Source organism: Hermetia illucens, chromosome 6 (assembly GCF_905115235.1).
Source record: "Hermetia illucens chromosome 6, iHerIll2.2.curated.20191125, whole genome shotgun sequence".
Lineage (NCBI taxonomy): Eukaryota > Metazoa > Arthropoda > Insecta > Diptera > Stratiomyidae > Hermetia > Hermetia illucens.
Genome location: NC_051854.1, coordinates 65,717,280 through 65,735,872, shown reverse-complemented (window position 1 = coordinate 65,735,872; position 18,593 = coordinate 65,717,280). Strand labels below are relative to the sequence as shown.

Sequence of the window (18,593 nt, the reverse complement as noted above, 5' to 3'; positions counted from 1 at the left end):
TACAAAAATTGTTTCGCTCGAAACGTCCCACCATAGGGTCAATGTTCTTACTGTACAAGACAATGATCTTGCCAGTCCTCATGTATTCCTCGGAAACTTGGGTTCTCAGCAAGAACAATTCCGAACTCTTGGCCGCGTTCGAGAGAAGAATCTTCCGAAGAATTTTTGGCCCCCTATATGAGGATGGACGATTCCGTAGCCTACACAATGACGAAATCTATGAGCGATATCATAACCGTCCGGTTGTGGATAAAATCCGGCTCAATAGGTTACGGTGGGCGGGTCACTTAATCCGTATGGATGAGGATGATCCCACCCGGAAAGTCTATAAGGGCAATATCTATGGTAGAAAAAGAAGACGAGGCAGACCCTGCCTAAGATGGAGCGATGGCGTAGGTCAGGACGCCAGACAGGTTTTAGGGATATCGAATTGGTGGACCTCGGCGCAAAACCGGGATGTCTGGAGTTCCTTATTAAGGCAGGCCTAGACCGGATACCGGTTGTTGCGCCGTTGATGATGATGATGTAAAACAAAACCTTATTAGAATCGATTCAGTGTCTGTCTGTCTGTCACGTCCGATTATCTCGGAAGCGGCTGAACCAATTGTCACGGGGGCTCGCCATATACGCAAACGGGAGGTGTAATTTTTTCACAGAATATGATCTGTGGAGTATCAAATGACTTGTTTATATAGGTGGGTAGCGTCAATGACCGCAGGGCTGGACCTTTACTCGCTGAAACCAACCCTCCCAACTTGGTCTCTTCGCCGAATAATCATCAAACACTATTCCAAAGGTTGAAAGATATCCTTTCGTCATTTTCTCGTCACTCCACTTTACTCTCCGCTAGTCCAAGATATTCGATCAAGGGTTTTGAGGAGTTTCTTCACTATTCACCTTCTGATAAAAGCTAATTCTTTTTACACCCTATCAGTTCCAAGTCCCATGTTTCCAAACATTTCTTAACAGCTTAACCTGATTCATGGCTGTCCAATCAACATCCCCCTGGTGTTTTTGGAAAATAACAATCGGCATGTCGTCCGCAGAGAGTTGGTCGTGCAACACACCACCAATCATAATATTACATAAAATAGTTCACAATGCGTCATATAATCACACTGCTATTCCATTGTGTTCTTTCGATAACATTTTTGGTGAACATATTTGTTTCTATGGCGCTGGTGCATCCGCCTTTTAAGGATAAGCACAAGCAAATGAATTTTCTACTCCAAATACTCCCCCTCATGCTAGCTTTCTTTCCAATCGTAAATTTCATTGCTCTATTGGAAATTATATCGGAGCCTTCCCTCATTCCACTTATAATCAGCTTCTCTATGTTTTACCAGTTCGTCTAGTCATAGAAGCATCACATAACCTATTCAGACACATTTCTGTCGCGCTCTGACTTACATTGCAGTAATCGTATAATATGCCCTTAAAGACTTTCCACATTATCGGAAATTGCTGGTGTAGCCAGTTTACCTTCATTTTTATTAGACAGAGCTTCACTCATAGTTTTAATGCAATAATAGCCAACTGAATGGAGTCAAACATACAACTCAATCCTCTTGTCGCTTCTCCATCATTTATATGCTCCCCTTTAAGGAATAAATTTCGTCATCATCCTTATCTATAACCCAAAACCTCTGCGGATTCTCTGCAAGTTTATGGTCTTCTGTTGCAGTAGTTTTGATCGTAGAACTCCGCTTAAAGGCATCCATCGCTTACTTGATTTACATTAGATGTCATGGCCGCCTAGTTATTGAAGGCGGAGAGCGCGCTTCTTCGCTTTCAAAAGGTAGACTGTTTAAATACCAGTAGGATACCAGTACCATAATGACTGACCACAGATCAGTGCAATAAACAGACACGAAGCTTGCTACTGGTAGGGCCTGATCGACGAGGTAAATGGAGATCCGTGTAAACTCGGTTATAAACTGGTGACCAGAATATTCTGGACTCTGCGGAAACTCTGTTGCCGAAGAGATAGACCGCATTGTAAGGGCACTATTCTCAGCACATTTCGTGTGGGTTAATGACAGCAGCTTGAAAGGTGCCAAGGAGTTCCCACTTTTCGCTATAAAAGAGTTGGAAAGAGCAGTCCTTCTTACGAAAAACAAGAAGGTGCCTGAACCTGATGGTATCCTGGCAGAGGTATGCAAACTGGGGCTCCAAAATCAGCCAAATCTACTGCGCGGCGAATACAACGCTTGCCTGAAAGAGGATATTTTTCCTTCTCGATGAAAGGTGGTAGGGCTTGCACTGTCCTGTGCATATCGACTACTTTGTATGCTTAACATTGCTGGGTACCAGGGATGGAGCAGTCCAGGGTCCTTATTGGGGGATACGATCCCATGCGTACAAAGGATTGCTTAAACCTCACTAAAAAGAACCTCCGAATCATAGTGGGAATTCTCATTGGTCATTGTCGGCTGAACTATCACCTAGGGAAGCTAGGGATATCTACGGACACTGCCTGCAGGTTCTGTGAGGAGGAGGACGAAAACTCTATGCACGTCCTGGGACAGTGTCCGGCACTTGTGCAAAGTAGGTCGATACATCTGGGAGAACACTTAATACCAGATGAAAAGCTGAAACTTCTGGAAGTGGGGAACATACTAAGGTTCCTAATGGTTACAGGCCTGCTTGAGATACTATGATCAACAGGTACACTATACCCAGTAAAAGGGGCACAATAGTTCTTCAAGGACGCGGTGGGACTTTCCCTTAACAGAATAATAATAATTGCTGGGTAAGTGCTTGAAAAGTTCATCGATAATTTGCTAAGACTCGACATGCCAGAAGAGTCGTCTTTGGTCGGTTATGCAGCTGATATGACGGCATTTTTGTCGGACGCACTGTCGAACAGGCGCAAAGCAGACTTGGCATATTGATGCAACGGGTAATGATGGTGGTATGGTTTCATGGTTTCAACCTTACACTAGAAGAAACGGAATTAGTTATCCTGGTTAAACATTAAATGGAGAGAGTCGATAATCGAGTTAAAACCAGTGGTTAGGTACTCTGGACTTATGCTTGATGCTTTGTTGCATGTACATGCGTACATGCGGGTTCTTTTAGTTGCAAAGAAGATAGAGCTCAACCGGGGGAGGGGTTAGATGGCAAGGGGTTTCTTGATCTTGATCTCCCGAAATGGTGACAGGAAATTCTCTGTCGTGAAGACTGCCCAGGGCCGAAGAGCTCGGAGGCTAGTCCGAAGTAAAGCGACAAACAGTTTGAGGCTAGCTATCTGACGACGGAGAGACGACAGTAGGAGTCGAACACTCTGTGCGTAAACGCATTCACCTACCCTGCCTCTAAAAAAAGGTAGAGCTTGAAAACCCTGTGTCGTTAGTTCTTGTCTCTACTTTTACTTCAGGTCTTTAAATCAGGGTGCCCTTACAGAGTCTCCGACTAGAGTTGTCAAAACATGCCCAATAAGTGTCACGTATACATTTTGACACATAAGTTACTTTAAACGAGCGATTCATGATGATATAAAATGCCATGTGCTCCATTGACGTAAAAATTTGACGAGGCTGCATTTCTTGCAATTGATGACATTGTATATGCTGCCTTGGCTAAAGGACGCGCGGGGCTAACATAGGCCATGACATTTTGCCTAAGAGCCTCGGTCACACTTTTAAGCATTCTCTAAAACCTGCCATTTCTATGTCCTTGGAGTATATTGATGCAACAAAACCTCGAACGAAGAACTACTTCAGATACGCGAAATGCGTTGATTAAAAGGCGGAAGTGGCAGTGGATAAGTCATCCATTAACAAATTAGGACCACTCCCTCATTGGCTACGCTTGCAGAATTATTGATTGTCCTCAATTAGCTGATGTTAGACTAATTGCTGATGACTTACAAGCGTGGGCCTTGGGGTGGTGACAATTCTTCTCCTGTGTAAAGTTTTTGACATATTCTCGCAGTTCGTGCTATTGAAAGCCGTCTCGAAAGCTACGAAGAGCGAGTGAAGCGGATATCTAAACTCTTCGCACTGTTCCCAAATGATCCGCAGATGATGATGTGGTCAGTTCAAAAAGATTCAAAGCGGAAATTGGCCTGCTCTCTGTCGATCAAGCTTTCGAAGTGTTCTTTGATGCGTACCAGGATTATTTGAGCACGCAAATACCCCTCTCTCATCTCATAAGGGAGTCACTATCTCAACGCGATAAAGATGCAATCGATTAATAACGAATACTGTTAAGGACGCCCCAAATAATCTCTGAGGTGATACACGAGAGTGAAATTTCTTTATCGTATCAACAAGTGCGTTTGTACCGCATTGAAAATATCAAGTTTTGTGCCTGCAAGCCGTCATTTGTGGGAAGTATTGGTGCATTATTTTTTGCTGAAAAAAGATCGTCGGAATCGCATCGATTGCTAGTAAAACCATAAAACGATCATACTCAATCAGTTCGCATGTGCCAAAAGTGGCTTCAGCGGTTTAAGGATGGCGACTTCAGTGTAGGAGACAAAGACTTTGGACAACCGAAGAAGCTCGAAGATGCAAAATTGCAGATGCAGAATCCCGCATTGGGTGTCGATTGATCATCTATTGTATACCATCTAAAAGCCATGGGAAAGATTCAGACGGAAGAGAAATGGGTGCCACATGAATTGTCTGAGAGAACCATTGGAAGATATCTGCAAGTTTGCGAATTGCTTTTTGAAAGGCATGAAAGAAAGCAATTCTTGCATCAGATTGTAACGGGTGGCGAAAGTGGGTCTACCATGACTATTCGAAGCGCGAAAAATCATGGGTTTCACGAGGTCAACCATCAAAATCCTAACCAAAGAGGAACATCCACGGTAAGAAGACATTGTTGTACATCTGGTGGGACCAGAAATGAGTGTTCTACCACGAGGTGCTAAAACCAGGTGAAATGGTGACAGTAGACTTTTACCGGCAGCACCTATTGCGTCTGAACCATGGGCTGGGAGAAAAACGGCCAGAGTGGAAGGACAGACATGACAAAGGTATTACCCCGCCCGCCCCATCAGACCCGTTTGTTTCGGTAGATGGTCCACGGGTAAGCTAACCAGCATTTCGAGTTTTCAGACAGCGCCGAAAAGGGAGTATCTCATTGGAATGCCAGCCAAGATGAGGAGTTCTTCCGCCGCGAAATTGGTAAGCTGCCCGAAATATAGGCCAAGGTTATAGCAAACAGTGGAAAATATTATGAATAATAAATATTTTCTTAAATAACCAAAAACCAAAAAAGACGAACTGTCATTTTCACACACCTACTATGTTTATTTTAGACCCAAGATGATTTCCAGTACAAGTTTGTATTCTCCATTAAACCTGTGGTGATCGGATCCATTTCCTGGCAAATGAGCCTGGCAGAGTGGTCCGCTTATAATTACATCATTCCGTTAAAAATTCATCCGGTCGTGCCAGCAAACTAAATAGTCCATTGTTTATCCGCCGGTCTTTGACTACCTGTTGACTTTACCTCGTTTGTTTACACTACCAAGTGGCTCTCACCAATTATCGACAAGTTTTTATCAAAATCTAAATAGAGGACAAGAAGCGTCGGCCATCAAGATACGCGTATGTCATTTCTTAAGCAAAGATTTGCTCAGAGCGATTCCTTTGCAGCATGCAATTAGTTTGTTGACTTTCTTCCAAGTTAAGCACGCGATATTGACAATTTGTTAATGACTTTTCTGTAGATGGAAGTCACGACCCGCACTGAGCAATGATCGTAACCTCCAAATACACTTTGTGACCGTGAAGCCATTAATCCGTCAAACCTTATGGGGGTATCGATACATGGCATTTAGGTGTGGCTAATCTACCTCTAAATCGGCTAATTCTATTATTATGACTGTTGGAAATTGTAATCGAGAACCATTGACACTGTAATTTAGTCACCTACATTTGTCAAGTGGCACTTTGAGATAGATTGGAATTGATTTAATGCGAAAGCCGCTCAAGAAACGCTGTTCTTGTGACTCCATCAACGAACATGCCTACGTTTTGACCTTATGATTTCAGCTGATGCCAAATGAAACTATAGAAGTCACACATGTTTACGATCAGATCATGAATTTTTCTTTTGAAAAGTTAGCATTGCATGGCGTTAACTAAAGGAAAACAATACGTCCGTTTACAGGGCATTCATTCCACTGACGAGTGCGCAGATATCTCTGCAGTCGGTTCAGATTTCACCAGTATAATTTCTTTAACAAAAGAGAGTAATTAAGTTGCGAACTGTTGAGTGAAGTCAGACAAAACAAAATTAACTCAGATGTAATGTGGGGAATTCATTCCAAATCGAGTTTGCTTCCAAAAACATTCAGGATAATATCGAAGGATATTTCATTGAATACCCGATTCAGAGGGATACCAATTGAATTCTGTTTTCTTATAGACAAATATGGTATATAAGCAGTGTATCATCGCTCCTCTTACTATTCAGTAAAAATAGATAAAAAAAATAGTTTCACTTGAAGCCAAACTGTCTCCGTTTTCACTTGCACTTCTGCATGGAGCCCAGAGCCGATGCCCTGCTCTTATGAATCAGAAACATAAGAAGCTAACATCACCTAGAAATGGCAACCTATTGCTTCTCACTTCTTCATCTTCACTGAGGTTAACATATTTTACCTTCTGGCTGACTGCATGTAACTTTTCCCACCTATCACTCATTAGCCCACATCATTTAAGCCTTGCAGATTTATGTGACTTTTCCTCCGCACAGAGTGCAACAGTATCATTGTTTTTCTTAGGTGGAAAATAGAAAAACACTCCAAAGTACATTCATCGTAATGTGATTATGCACTTTCTTCGCCATCCACACCTCTGCACGAGCAAGGAAGCCCTACGAATTAGCCCACGACGATGGTGGAAATAGCAAACTGATGCAGGCTACGCGCATTCGGTATTATAACATTTGCATCTTAAGTTGCGTTGACGTCGCCCTAAGATTATATCTAGTATCTAGTGTTGTCGGTTACCGAGAACTCATTCAGGAAAATGTGTATGTGTCGCTTTAATCTAATCGAAAACGCCTTAAGATACTTGTTATTCCTATTAACTCGTCCTTATTCGTTTTCTGATTTAGTGTCAGTGTCGTCACTATGAAACGTATCTAAATTTGTTTGTTGTTGGTTTATTTTTAGGTGGTGTCAATGTTCCGTGGCTGCAAGACTGAGGATATGCCCCCACATATTTATTCCTTAGCGCAAACTGCCTACAGGACAATGTTGGAAACGAGACGTGATCAAAGTTTGATATTTATGGGCCGTTCAGGCTCGGGAAAGACAACAAGTTTCAAGCATGCCCTCTACTATTTGGCGCTAGCTGCTGGTGAGTACATTTCTATGTTATATGGAACTCCAATGTGGCTACAAACTAGCTTGTAATATAAGTGTACACATATCCCGACTCAATATTCAACATTCTAAGAATGATGCTTATCATCTAATTATCGATTTCATCAATATTAAAGCAGAGGGGCTCTTGATGGTTCACTAGCTGGAAGAACAATCGTTCTAATAAACTGAAGGGGCCCAAACTATGCTTCTAAATTCAATTTCATTTGAATTTTGGCATGAATATATCTCAAATATACCTCCTTGTGTTCATGCAGCCAAAGATTGGCTCTTTTCAACCGTTTAACACTTTTTCGCTTTGCCTACCAACTCTTAGTTATGGGTTTCAACTTTTACCAGAACTTCCTAATAAGCAAAAAATCTAGTACCCAGCAACAGAATTCTTGGATTTGATAAGTTCTGACTATCCTTTATGTCTTTTTCTTTCCATACATCACCATTGAGATATCTTTGCCAGTCACATTCAGTGAGCCCTTTTCCCCACGTCCGGTTGGGTCTGCGTCTGATGCTCATTCTCCTTTTACTGCAAAAAACGGTTGTTATTTGTTTGAACATGTTCAGTTTAATTTAGGTAACTTTTACAGATGTACCTTGTCCATAAGAATATTGTAAGGGAATGTCTATGGATCGTTATGGGGTTGCACCGATCGTGGAAAAGTTGCGAGAGAGGCGTCTTCGATGGTATGGTCACGCAGTTCGTGCAAACGAGAATTCACTTGCCAAGATTGGTCTGAACATCGAAGTCGACGGTAAACGACCAAAAGGCAGACCTAAGCAACGGTGGCTTGATACGCTGGATGGGGATTTGAAAGCCTCGAGTTTCCACCCAGATCAGGCATTCGATAGAGCCAAATGGCGAAGCCGATCACGACGAGCCGACCCCGCTTGTGAACGGGACAAAGGCTGAAGAAAAAGAAGAAGTCTATAGATTCAGATCAAGGCACGGTTTCATGTAGCATCATAGCTGGAAATCTCGGCATTATTACTTCAGCTCCTGGTGATTCCTCCTTTGTCCTTTGACAAAATTATTTCACTTGAAGGCTAACGACTTCAATATGATTTCCTTGTTCGGACAGTAGTCGGGTTTTCTGTCGGGGAACAAACACCGTGTCAGCATGGAAGCGTCATATGCCTCAGTTACGCTACGAGACAATTATCTCATCCTTTTCATTGCCATTTTTTTGGTCATTATCCTTAAGCCTTAAGGGTAGTATAGGTCCCAGGGCGAAACTTGGATTGATACCCACGATGGAGCATAAAACCTGGGAAACGCCTGCTGAACCAACACCAACAGCTCTACTACCAAACCCTATCTCCACCTCCACGTGATGATCGCTGGAAGTTCTTTCTTCAGAAAAAACTGCAGACGGAGAAGGATGAAGGCGAGTCTCCTGCGCCTAGAAACGGGACAGAATGTACCAACTGGTCCTCCAGGTTGGGGGTTGGGTAGGGCTGACAACCCTGCACGGAAAACCGATGTTACGAAGCCACGGAAGGAGCCTCGGACTGGACGGATAATACAACGACGAACCCGGCCACAACAACGGAATAATGATTTCCGCATTTTCTCATGGCACCTGCGCTCCCTGCACAGAGTTGAAGCTGCTGAGCAGCTAGCCGATACCCTGTCCCAATATAAGGCTGATGTAAGAGCGTTACAGGAGATGCGTTGAACAGGGACCAGTTTCCTGGAGAAGAGCCGCTACACCATATATTATAGTAGCGATCCAGTAAACCATGTGCTCGTCAGTCAAAAAATAAAACCTGCTGTTATCGGCTTTGAAAGCATAAGCGAACGGCTGTGCACTCTGCGCTTACTACGCAAGTTTAGAAATATAAGCCTCATTAACGTTCACGCCCTACAGAGGAGAGTGCAGAGTCGGAGAAGGATACCTCGAAAGCTGTCCCAGATATGATATCAAAATCATACTGGGGGATTTTAACAGCCAAGTAGGGACGGAGCCCGTATTCAGGCGATACGTTGGCTCCCATAGCTTACACGAAAATGCAAATGATAACGCACTGCGGATTATTCAATTACCAGTGTCACACAAAATGGTTGTTGGAAGTACCTGGTTTGCGCGGAAAACGCTCTACAAACATACATGGGCCCCTCCAGACGGGACCACTTTCAACCAAATTGACCACGTGTTGATCGAACAACGCCACTTCTCAGCCTTGAAGAATGTCAGAACATATAGGGGGGCCAATATAGACTCGGATCACTATCTCGTTGGCATGATACTCCGAGCTCGAATAACAACACCACCCAGAATCCCTTCTGACAATCAGGTGGGATTTAACACTGAAGCCATCCACAACACAGCCCTCCGGTTGTTGTCAGCCAACAGAGGCTATTTTAGCTTACAAAGACTGTTTCGCTCGAAACATCTCACCATAGGGTCAAAGCTCTTACTGTACAAGACAATGATCTTGCCAGTCCTCATGTATTCCTCGGAGGCTTAGGTTCTTAGCAAAAAGAATTGCGAACTCTTGACCGCGTTCGAGAGTCTATAAGGACAATATCTATGGTAGAAAAAGAAGACGAGGCAGGCCCTGTCTGAGATGGAGGTGGCGTAGGTCAGGACGCCAGACAGCTTTTAGGGATATAGAATTGGTGGACCTCGGCGCAAAACCGGGATGTCTGGAGTTCCTTATTAGGGCAGGCCCAGACCGGATACCGGTTGTTGCGCCGTTGATGATGATGATGATGAGTTAACTTCAAATATAACACTATCTCTTTTATGACCTTTTGTTTTCTGATTGAATGGTGGATATAATTCACCGGACTAATTAATACATTCCTCGCGAAAGGTGGTCATAATTTATTCATTTAACTTTATTTAATGCCATAACTTATTTCTATTTTAGGCTCTGTCAATAAGCTGCTCAACGCGGAGAAAGTGAATGCAGTCAATACAATCTTAGAGGCGTTTGGAAATACAAAAACCTGCTTAAACGCAAATGCAACACGCTTTACCCAGATCTTAAGCTTAGATTTTGACAATACTGGACAGATTGCATCGGCATCAGTTCAAGTGAGTGTTTAGATTCTAGAATATAGGAAAAAGAATTACTAATGACTTATTTTAAAATTTCTCTTCTAGGTTTTACTCCTTGAAAGATCCCGGGCTGGAAAACGTACAAACAACGAAAGCACATTCCATATTCTAACGCGACTCTTAGCTGGAGCCGAAGGAATGTTGCAGAAAGAATTGCATCTAGAAAATATTTCGCCCGAGGACAACAATCCATTCGTTTCGTTATCTCAGAAATTAGAGGACAGGCATAAAGCTGCATCCGAGTTCTCCAGAACTGTCCAAGCATTTGAAACCTTAAACGTGGACCCAGCAGCAGTTAAAGGAATTTGGTGCATTTTGGCTTCAATTTATCATTTGGGTGTTGCAGGAGTTTCTAAAAGTGAGTAATTATTGGAATATGTTAAAGAATTTTTTTCAATTTTGGCTATACCTCCAATCGTCGGTATTTTTGATTAAATTTATAACTATCTGTCAAATCAAATATTGATGGTAGAATATGTAGCTTTTGAACTACAGAACATTTAAAGTGGATCTAAATTCAATTTCAGTTGGAACTGGACCCACCTCACGTATACAATTTGGAAATCCATCAGCTGCCCGAAAAGCAGCAACATTGCTTGGTGTCTCACTCGAAGATCTACTATTATCCGCTTTTCCATCGAATTCCGCTGGCGGCTCGAGTCCAGCTCGATCACCAACCGAAACACCCGAGTCCGCATGGGAAAGCCTTGAAGGTCTTGTTATCGGATTATATTCAGAAGCTGTTGCTGCTGCAGTCGCTCTCATCAACAAGAGCATTTGCACTCCTGCTCATACATTTGCTTCAATTCTACTAGTCGACACTCCAGGATTCCAAAATCCAGCTAGTTGTGGTGTTCAATTGGGAGCTACTCTTTCCGATCTGAAGCATAATTACTTACAAGAACGATTGCAATTGTTGTTCCATCATATGACGTTGGTGGCTCCTAGGGATCGTTATGCGCAGGTATCTAGTTTTGTCGAAAAATTTAATGGATTCCGTTTACGAGGTTTACTATTGCAGGAACTTGTGGAGATTGACACTGAAGGATTAACGGAAACGTATCCAGGCCCGCTGGTATCCTTAATTGATAAAGCTCCACAAAGTCATGTGGTTCGAACATCTCAACGAGATTTAAGAGAGCAGGACCGAAGAGGTCTTTTGTGGTAAGTCTCAATCCAAATTTGTTTTTTTTTTAAGTTTTAAACAACAAAAACTGTTAAAAGTGACCATGATGCATCATGACTGTGCAAAACGTCACTTAGCTTCAACTTAGCAACAAAATAAAAAAAACTGTTCAATTTTCCTTCCTACGTAAACGAGCTCTTACTTTTCTCGTACTAATTTTCGTTCTTTCCAGGCTCCTTGATGAAGAATCCATGTATCCCAATTCCAACGACGATTCATTCCTTGAGCGACTTTTCTCACACTACAGCGATCGTGAGCACCAAGCGTTGATACGTCGTGCAGCTGGTACTCGACAATTTATACTTCAGCACTTGCAAGGAACAAATCCGGTTTTGTACTCGGCACAAGGATGGCTAAAATCTAGCCGGGAACATCCTGCTATCAAAAATGCGGGAACATTATTGCAGGACAGTACAAAAGATGAAATCAGTCGCTTGTACGTTGGCACTTTGACACGGGGCAGTGGTGTAGTATTTTACGGATCTATTGCTGGCTTGGAAGGTACACAGTCGTTGCGAAGAGTTTCCAGCATTCGACGATCCTTTACCTCAGCTGGTGTGAAGAGGAATTCTGTAATGTTGCAAGTTAAATTTACCGTGGATGGCGTGATTGATACATTGCGCCGAACAGGAACGCACTTTGTTCATTGTTATTTGCTGCAACACAATGGCGGCACGCATTCTGTAGTTAGTTCCTCGCCAAATCAGTCTATAAATGGTAGTGAAGAGATGGTTAATGTTCCTTTACTAAGAAGCCAGGTACGTAGGTATTATTACCGTTAAAAGAACATAATCTAATCATATTTTGTTAATTTTGTAGCTTCGTGGATCCCAGGTCTTAGAAGCCGCTCGATTGCATAAATTGGGCTTCCCAGAGCCTGTACCCTTATCAGAGTTCGTAAGACGTTTTGGTTTGTTAGGAGATGCATCCAACAAAAATTTGACGGTGGAACAAATTCTATCTGCAAATGAAATCGACTCATCGCTGTATCGAATCGGTCCAAGTCAGGTTAGTGGAACGAATTACGTAGCTTTGTTTTAGAGCAGAAATTGAACATATCCTTAAAGAAATCATTTGATGCCGCCTCTTCTCAAGAGATATAAAAATTGGGTAGGGCTATTTCGGCTGGAAGATTTCTTCAAGTACAAATGAAGTTTATCAACGGTTTTCACTTTTCTTATCATGGAGTAGGGAATCGTCAATGTGAACATCTAACTATTTCGTACTAGCTCTAGGTTATATGCGTGATATCTTCATTCAAGCTGGAAATTTTTTCTACTGTTCGATGCACTATCGCGTTATTTCGGTGCAAAAATTTGGCTGGTATTGATGCCTTTTTCAATATGTCTATTATTAACTTTATTATTTTATTGACATGGCATGTCACCAAAGACTACAAGAGCAAGAGTTTTTGATACAATCTGGTTTTGGGTTTTGTCCTGGTTCAATGATTATCAATTGCGATTACGTAGTCTTAATTTCATCCGCGTATAATATTCTTATAATCATAAATAAATCACAACGGCAATATACGTTTTTGCGGAATGTTCAAGCTCAGTAAGGATCCGGATTACGTATACATGCTATACTGTACGATTCGTACGACAAATCACCTTCATCGGTCCCTATGAAGCTATGCCAATTATAGTAAACTCTTCACTATACATGTGCAACGCGTGGAAAAATCCATATCTCTCAGTTGTATATTACAAAACAGAGCCCAGTAAAGACGACCTTAAGAAACACTCTCCTAAAGATCACTTTTTAAACATTTATTGATCGAAAAATAATGAACGGAAACTATCTTCGAGGCCTGGGACTGATTTAATCTGTCGACCTATTGAGGAAAGGAAGGATTCTAGCTTTGGCTTTGACTGTGGTAAAAATTATTCAAATATTTGTAGAAGAGAATTGCATTGTCGATCTGTGAAGAAGTTATCATTGCTATCCCTATGTAAGCTATGAGAGGCAACATATTGCCTGAATACGGGCTCCGTCTCTACTTGATTGTGAAAATTTCAAGCATTTTGAGTGATTTACTGCTGAAGGCTCCAGCCATGCCACTACGCCAGGCATGAAGTTTACGGATGTTACCGAAGCATAGGTTCGGCGCTTGATGAATTGGGGGTACTTGGGTCTGGGTTGGGTGCAGAATTTCTGGTACAAAAATTTCATCACTTTACATATTTACATTTGATATACAGCATAAACCAGGTTTGAGAAATTTCCACCTTTCCTGTGGGGATTATCTAACTTTTCCTAAGAAGGATACAGCGGACACAAGACCGTTTACTTTCCTACCAACCGTCTACAAACTCATAAGGTCCATTATTAGTGGAAGAGTCAATGTGCACCTTGAGACCAGTAATATTCTGTCCGAGGAACAGAAGGGGTGTTGAGTCGGATCAAGGGACGTGGACGTGGACGAGGACCTATCTGGATAAAATTCAGTGGACTACAATGCATAAATTCTGTCGCGGAGCGGATGAACACGGCCGTGGTTGACATTGCGGCATAATATTACTGCCAAGTCGACTCGCTACATTCTTTTCACAGCAAAAAGCAGGCGTGTCCGTTTGTAAGGAAAGTTGCGGGTTAGCTCCACTTAACTTGAAGAATCGATCTTTCAATCCTCTGAATGGGTTGAAGTCAGATCAAGAATGGATTGAGGATGGAAGTCGAAGGCAATGCACGATAAACACGTGAATTGTCTCTAGCAATCATTTGTCGAATAGATGGCTGTGCTGGGGAGCTCTTTGCTGAGACGAAGGGATCTATGTGTGCTATTTAGGGTGGCGTAGTGGGCACTAGAGCTTATAAAAAGCTTGTCATGAAGGAGTGGGTGGAGAACCACGAGTACAGTATGTGTGGTTCGGTGTCTGATCATCTCATTTCTGGCTGCACTGTAAAGACACCGGTGCAATGCACAAACAGGCGTAATGATGTATGTAAGGTAGTTCACCAAAATCTGCATATAAGCATCGGCTCATCACGGGAATATGTCCGGTAGGCAGTACTCGATAGTTCTGCTCACAGTATTTATTGGAACCGGCAAGTTCTAACTAATCGCCATAGAGCGCACAACAAGTCTGCCCTGCTGTTAGTTGACAAGACGGGTCACTCCACGTATATTACTGATGTTGCTATCTCCCATAATAGCAACATTGAGCGAATATACGTGGAGAAGATGGTGAACCAAGAATGACTAGCTTGGGAAATCAAAGAAATTTGGCGTCTCACAAAGGTAATTGTAGTTCCCATAATATTGTCAGATACTGGTATTATACTTAAATCTCTCGCTGATGATTAGAACGCTAGACTCTCGACTCCCTGTTGCCGTGGATGTGTGTGTTTGTCTTGCTGCTATTAGCTTCTCACTTGAGGGTGAGCATTAAGGGTGATAATAATGAAACTGCAGCATAGTCAAATAAGGATTCGATCCCTTTGTAAGTTAGTTGACTAATGCTATCACATTGCGTCCGTAATGACTCTTATCCATATATTTTTCGGATTTCCAAAAAGGGTAGATTTTCAGGGTTTCCACTTTGTTCTCGATGTGGTGGTTCATGGTACCCCGTTTTTACACCATCGGTTGCATACTACATATACTAAAAATCTACTCCAAACAAAACAATCGCTGAGTCAGAAATTATTCACCTTGACAAACTTCTTTCTATTAAAAGAGGGGAAATTACTAAAGAGTGTTAACTTTATATCAGCATATGTATATGTTTCACATCCTCAAGAATATTTCACAGCATATAAAATGTTTGTTTTTCATGACACGGTAGGGCCAAGGCTTTACCGTTCTTTATATTGTTTAAACCCCTATTCTCCCACGTGTTTTGCGGTAATAGTCAATTATCATGGCTTATTCTGAGTAGCACTAGAATTGCGTTATACATCACATTTCACAGTAGATAGTAGTACCTGTATGAAATCATCTTGGTATCTGCGGGAAAAGTAATTCTTGATAGGCTTCGCCAAGTACCCGGGAAGTTTATTTCAGACAATGCATCGTTGGTTTGTGGCCAAATGGTTAAATTAAATGAGTTTTTCACATCCAGCGAGACGGCGCATTATTTGTCAGATTTGGATTCGCTTCTCGCCGGATCTGCCAACTATACATATTATATTCTCTGTAAAGTAAGCGTAAAGTCCACTCCACTCCACCCGGAGGCGGACAGAATATTCCTTGCTTGATATACATCCCGAAGGATTTCACGAGTAGGTTGGATCTAGTCTTCACTGTTAGCCCCAAAGCATCCAGTTTCCAGGTTGTGAAATTGAAGTGAAGCAAGCAATCACGATTTTTTGCCAAAAAACTAAATCGCATCGCATAATTATTAAAGTTTTCAGACATTAAAATAATGTAAGAGTTAAAATTATTTATTAATTGTATTTTAGATAAAATATAACAAAAAGCTACAAAAGTATAGGACACACCTTGGATAGGTCTTCATTTACTGCCTCCCTTTTTGATGGTTTTTATTATTTTATGGCAGTGTACAATCTTACACAATCTTTGCTTCCTCATTGTTACCCTTCTTTTCATATATCTATTTGAAATGATGGTTTTGCTCCTTATTATGTGCTCTCTCAAGTTGTCTCTTTCGGCTTTCTGAAGTTTTCCTCTGAATCGTCGACAGAGCTGCTTGTAGAAAAGCATGGAGCCTATAGCGTTACAATTTTGGTATTCCACTAATTGTTAGGTTTTCTACTAAGCATGGTGTCATTGCATGCTTCTATGACTCACTGGATAATTCTAACGACTCTCAATGGCAGTGGTATTAAATTGTATATCATCGCGAGGGTGTCGAAAAAAGTATCTTCATAAAAGCGCTGTGTGGTCCAACCGGGTAAACGACTTGGCATTCTGTAAATATCATTTTCACCCTCTGACTGACCTCTGATTTGCATTCAGATAATTTGGTGGTTACTGTAGGTGTTGTACTTACTAACTGGCAAAGCGACTCTCGCCGCACCGTACAGTGCACTACTCACGTCTATCAAGTTCACTGTAGACCCTTGTCTTGTTCTTTGGAAAGCGTTTGTCTTGCTGATATTCATGAGTTCTATAGCCAACTCAGGGAATATTTTCAGCAGGACACGTCCAGTTATATTATATATATATATATATATATATATAGGCCACGTATTATTATCGTATTTTTTTATTTTAAGCGTATGTTAGGTTGAAAGGAGAATTGCGACTGTAAATGTTGGTTTTTGCCACCTTTGTCTTTAAGGATCCGCAATCAGGGCATTTCTTGACTCCTTGAAAGGATTGCATCGCAGCCCCACCACCCTTCGTGCTCAGTTTGCTTCCTAATTTAACTGCCATCTTCATAATTGCAATATGCTTCGCTAATTACGACCATGTCGATATTTTTCTGATGTGATGTGGCAGACTAAGTCCTACGTCGCCTCCCAATATTTGAAGATTTTTTGACATCAATCTCATTTGTGGTTGGCTAGCATTATTAATACGACGAGTGGAATGATCTGTCTGATGACCCAATAGATTGAGAACCTTGGTTTTGTTGTATTTATCGGCAATCTAATTTTACTTGCCTCTTTTTCCAAATCCAGAGTCATTTGGCCAAGGTTCATGGCAAGAGAGTAAGCAGATGTCATATCATGTCTAGAAGGTTTTATGTAAAACAAAATTATATTACGATCAGTTCATTGTCTGTCTGTCTGTCTGTCCTTTTTTGAAGAGGACACGCCACCGGGTGGGATTTTTGCAAAGTAAAAACAACTTTCGACTCCCTCCATGCGACGGGGGACCATCATAAGGTATTACGTCAAATCAATCTAGTTTAGTCATATTTCTTGTCTACGCGGCGCGGCGTAGGTAACCGCGACATTCTTCGTTTGCGATAAAGGAGAGGTAGACTTCGCACTGTATACTGTAACTATAAGGAGTTCGGCATCGTGTTTGCCAGGGTCATAGTTGCAGCGGATGGTTCATCGTGTACATTTTGCCCGTGTTGCTTATAATTGAGTTTCGCGTCTATTATTACTCCCAAGCATTTGACGGTAGGCTTAGAAGTGATGATATGACGCCCAATTAGAATACGGGCATAATTTCTTTTATGGCGGTTGGTGATGAGGATTGCTTCCGCTTTGTCGTCCGCAGGTGTGGGACCAAAATTCCCTGGCCCACCCTCAGGAGCACTGATCACTTCGTATTAGTATAACTCAGCATCTTCGAGATGCTTTGCGGTCACAACCAGCGCTATATCGTCGTCGTAACGCGCCCCCGTGTCTTCCTCCGGAATTGGAGGTCCTGCAGAAGTGGGACTCCCGTGGCGACAACATACTGCTGGGGTCCGTCCTCAGTGTGATATCAGAGCTTCCGCTCTTGTAAATAGCTATCGACAACAGCAGCGAGATAGGCAGGAATACAAATCTTTACAATTGATCGAATTGAAATCATTTCTCACGTCCAGGGTCACTACTACGCAATATTTACTGATACTTCCCTTTTTATGAATTACACCTTCGGCTAAGGAGGTAACCCATTTGAATCTATACTGTCGATTTGAAATGCCTCCTTATCTCTCGACAATCGGCAGCCATCTATTGTATTTTATATACCCCCTCTAGCACTTTCGGTAGTGTCCAGAACACATATGGGTCTATAGGAGGAGGGTGTACCTGGAGGTTTACCATCCCTAGGCAGCAGTACAAACTTCTGCCGCTTTCATGCTGAAGAAAATATCCCCTCGGACAACAACTCAGCGAACATATCCGGTGTGAATTTCACGCCAAGCTTAAGGGCGTTATTCGGTATTCCATCCAAGCCAGGGGCTTTACTGTCGGCTATTCTCCCGCAGATCCCCAGTAGTTCCTCTTTGGTGATTGCTGGAATCGCTGGAAGTTGTCGGTGTCCCTCTCTTGCTGGGAAAATAATCACTGGATAGTTTTCAACAGGAGGGTAGGGCACGTGATCTACAGAGACGAACGGCCCCTGAAAGTTCCCATCACG

The 18,593-nt window shown here is 42.2% G+C and overlaps 1 protein-coding gene across 10 annotated transcripts in view; it reads left to right on the top strand.

Moving 5' to 3' along the window:
* LOC119659689 (unconventional myosin-XVIIIa) overlaps nucleotides 1–18,593 on the top strand; it is a 426,534-nt gene that overhangs the window by 207,796 nt on the left and 200,145 nt on the right. For 9 of the 10 annotated variants that reach the window (XR_005250364.1, XM_038067926.1, XM_038067928.1 and 6 more), the window contains 7 exons: nucleotides 7,139–7,325; nucleotides 10,223–10,389; nucleotides 10,459–10,771; nucleotides 10,941–11,377; nucleotides 11,435–11,577; nucleotides 11,772–12,357; nucleotides 12,419–12,607. Coding sequence is in view for 9 of the 10 variants with exons in the window: in XM_038067926.1 (XP_037923854.1) it covers nucleotides 7,139–7,325; nucleotides 10,223–10,389; nucleotides 10,459–10,771; nucleotides 10,941–11,377; nucleotides 11,435–11,577; nucleotides 11,772–12,357; nucleotides 12,419–12,607 (2,022 nt within the window). In the remaining variant the exon portion in view is untranslated. Of the gene's footprint in view, nucleotides 1–6,898; nucleotides 6,997–7,138; nucleotides 7,326–10,222; nucleotides 10,390–10,458; nucleotides 10,772–10,940; nucleotides 11,378–11,434; nucleotides 11,578–11,771; nucleotides 12,358–12,418; nucleotides 12,608–18,593 lie in introns of those variants that run through there. The other variant, XM_038067937.1, reaches the window with a different exon arrangement.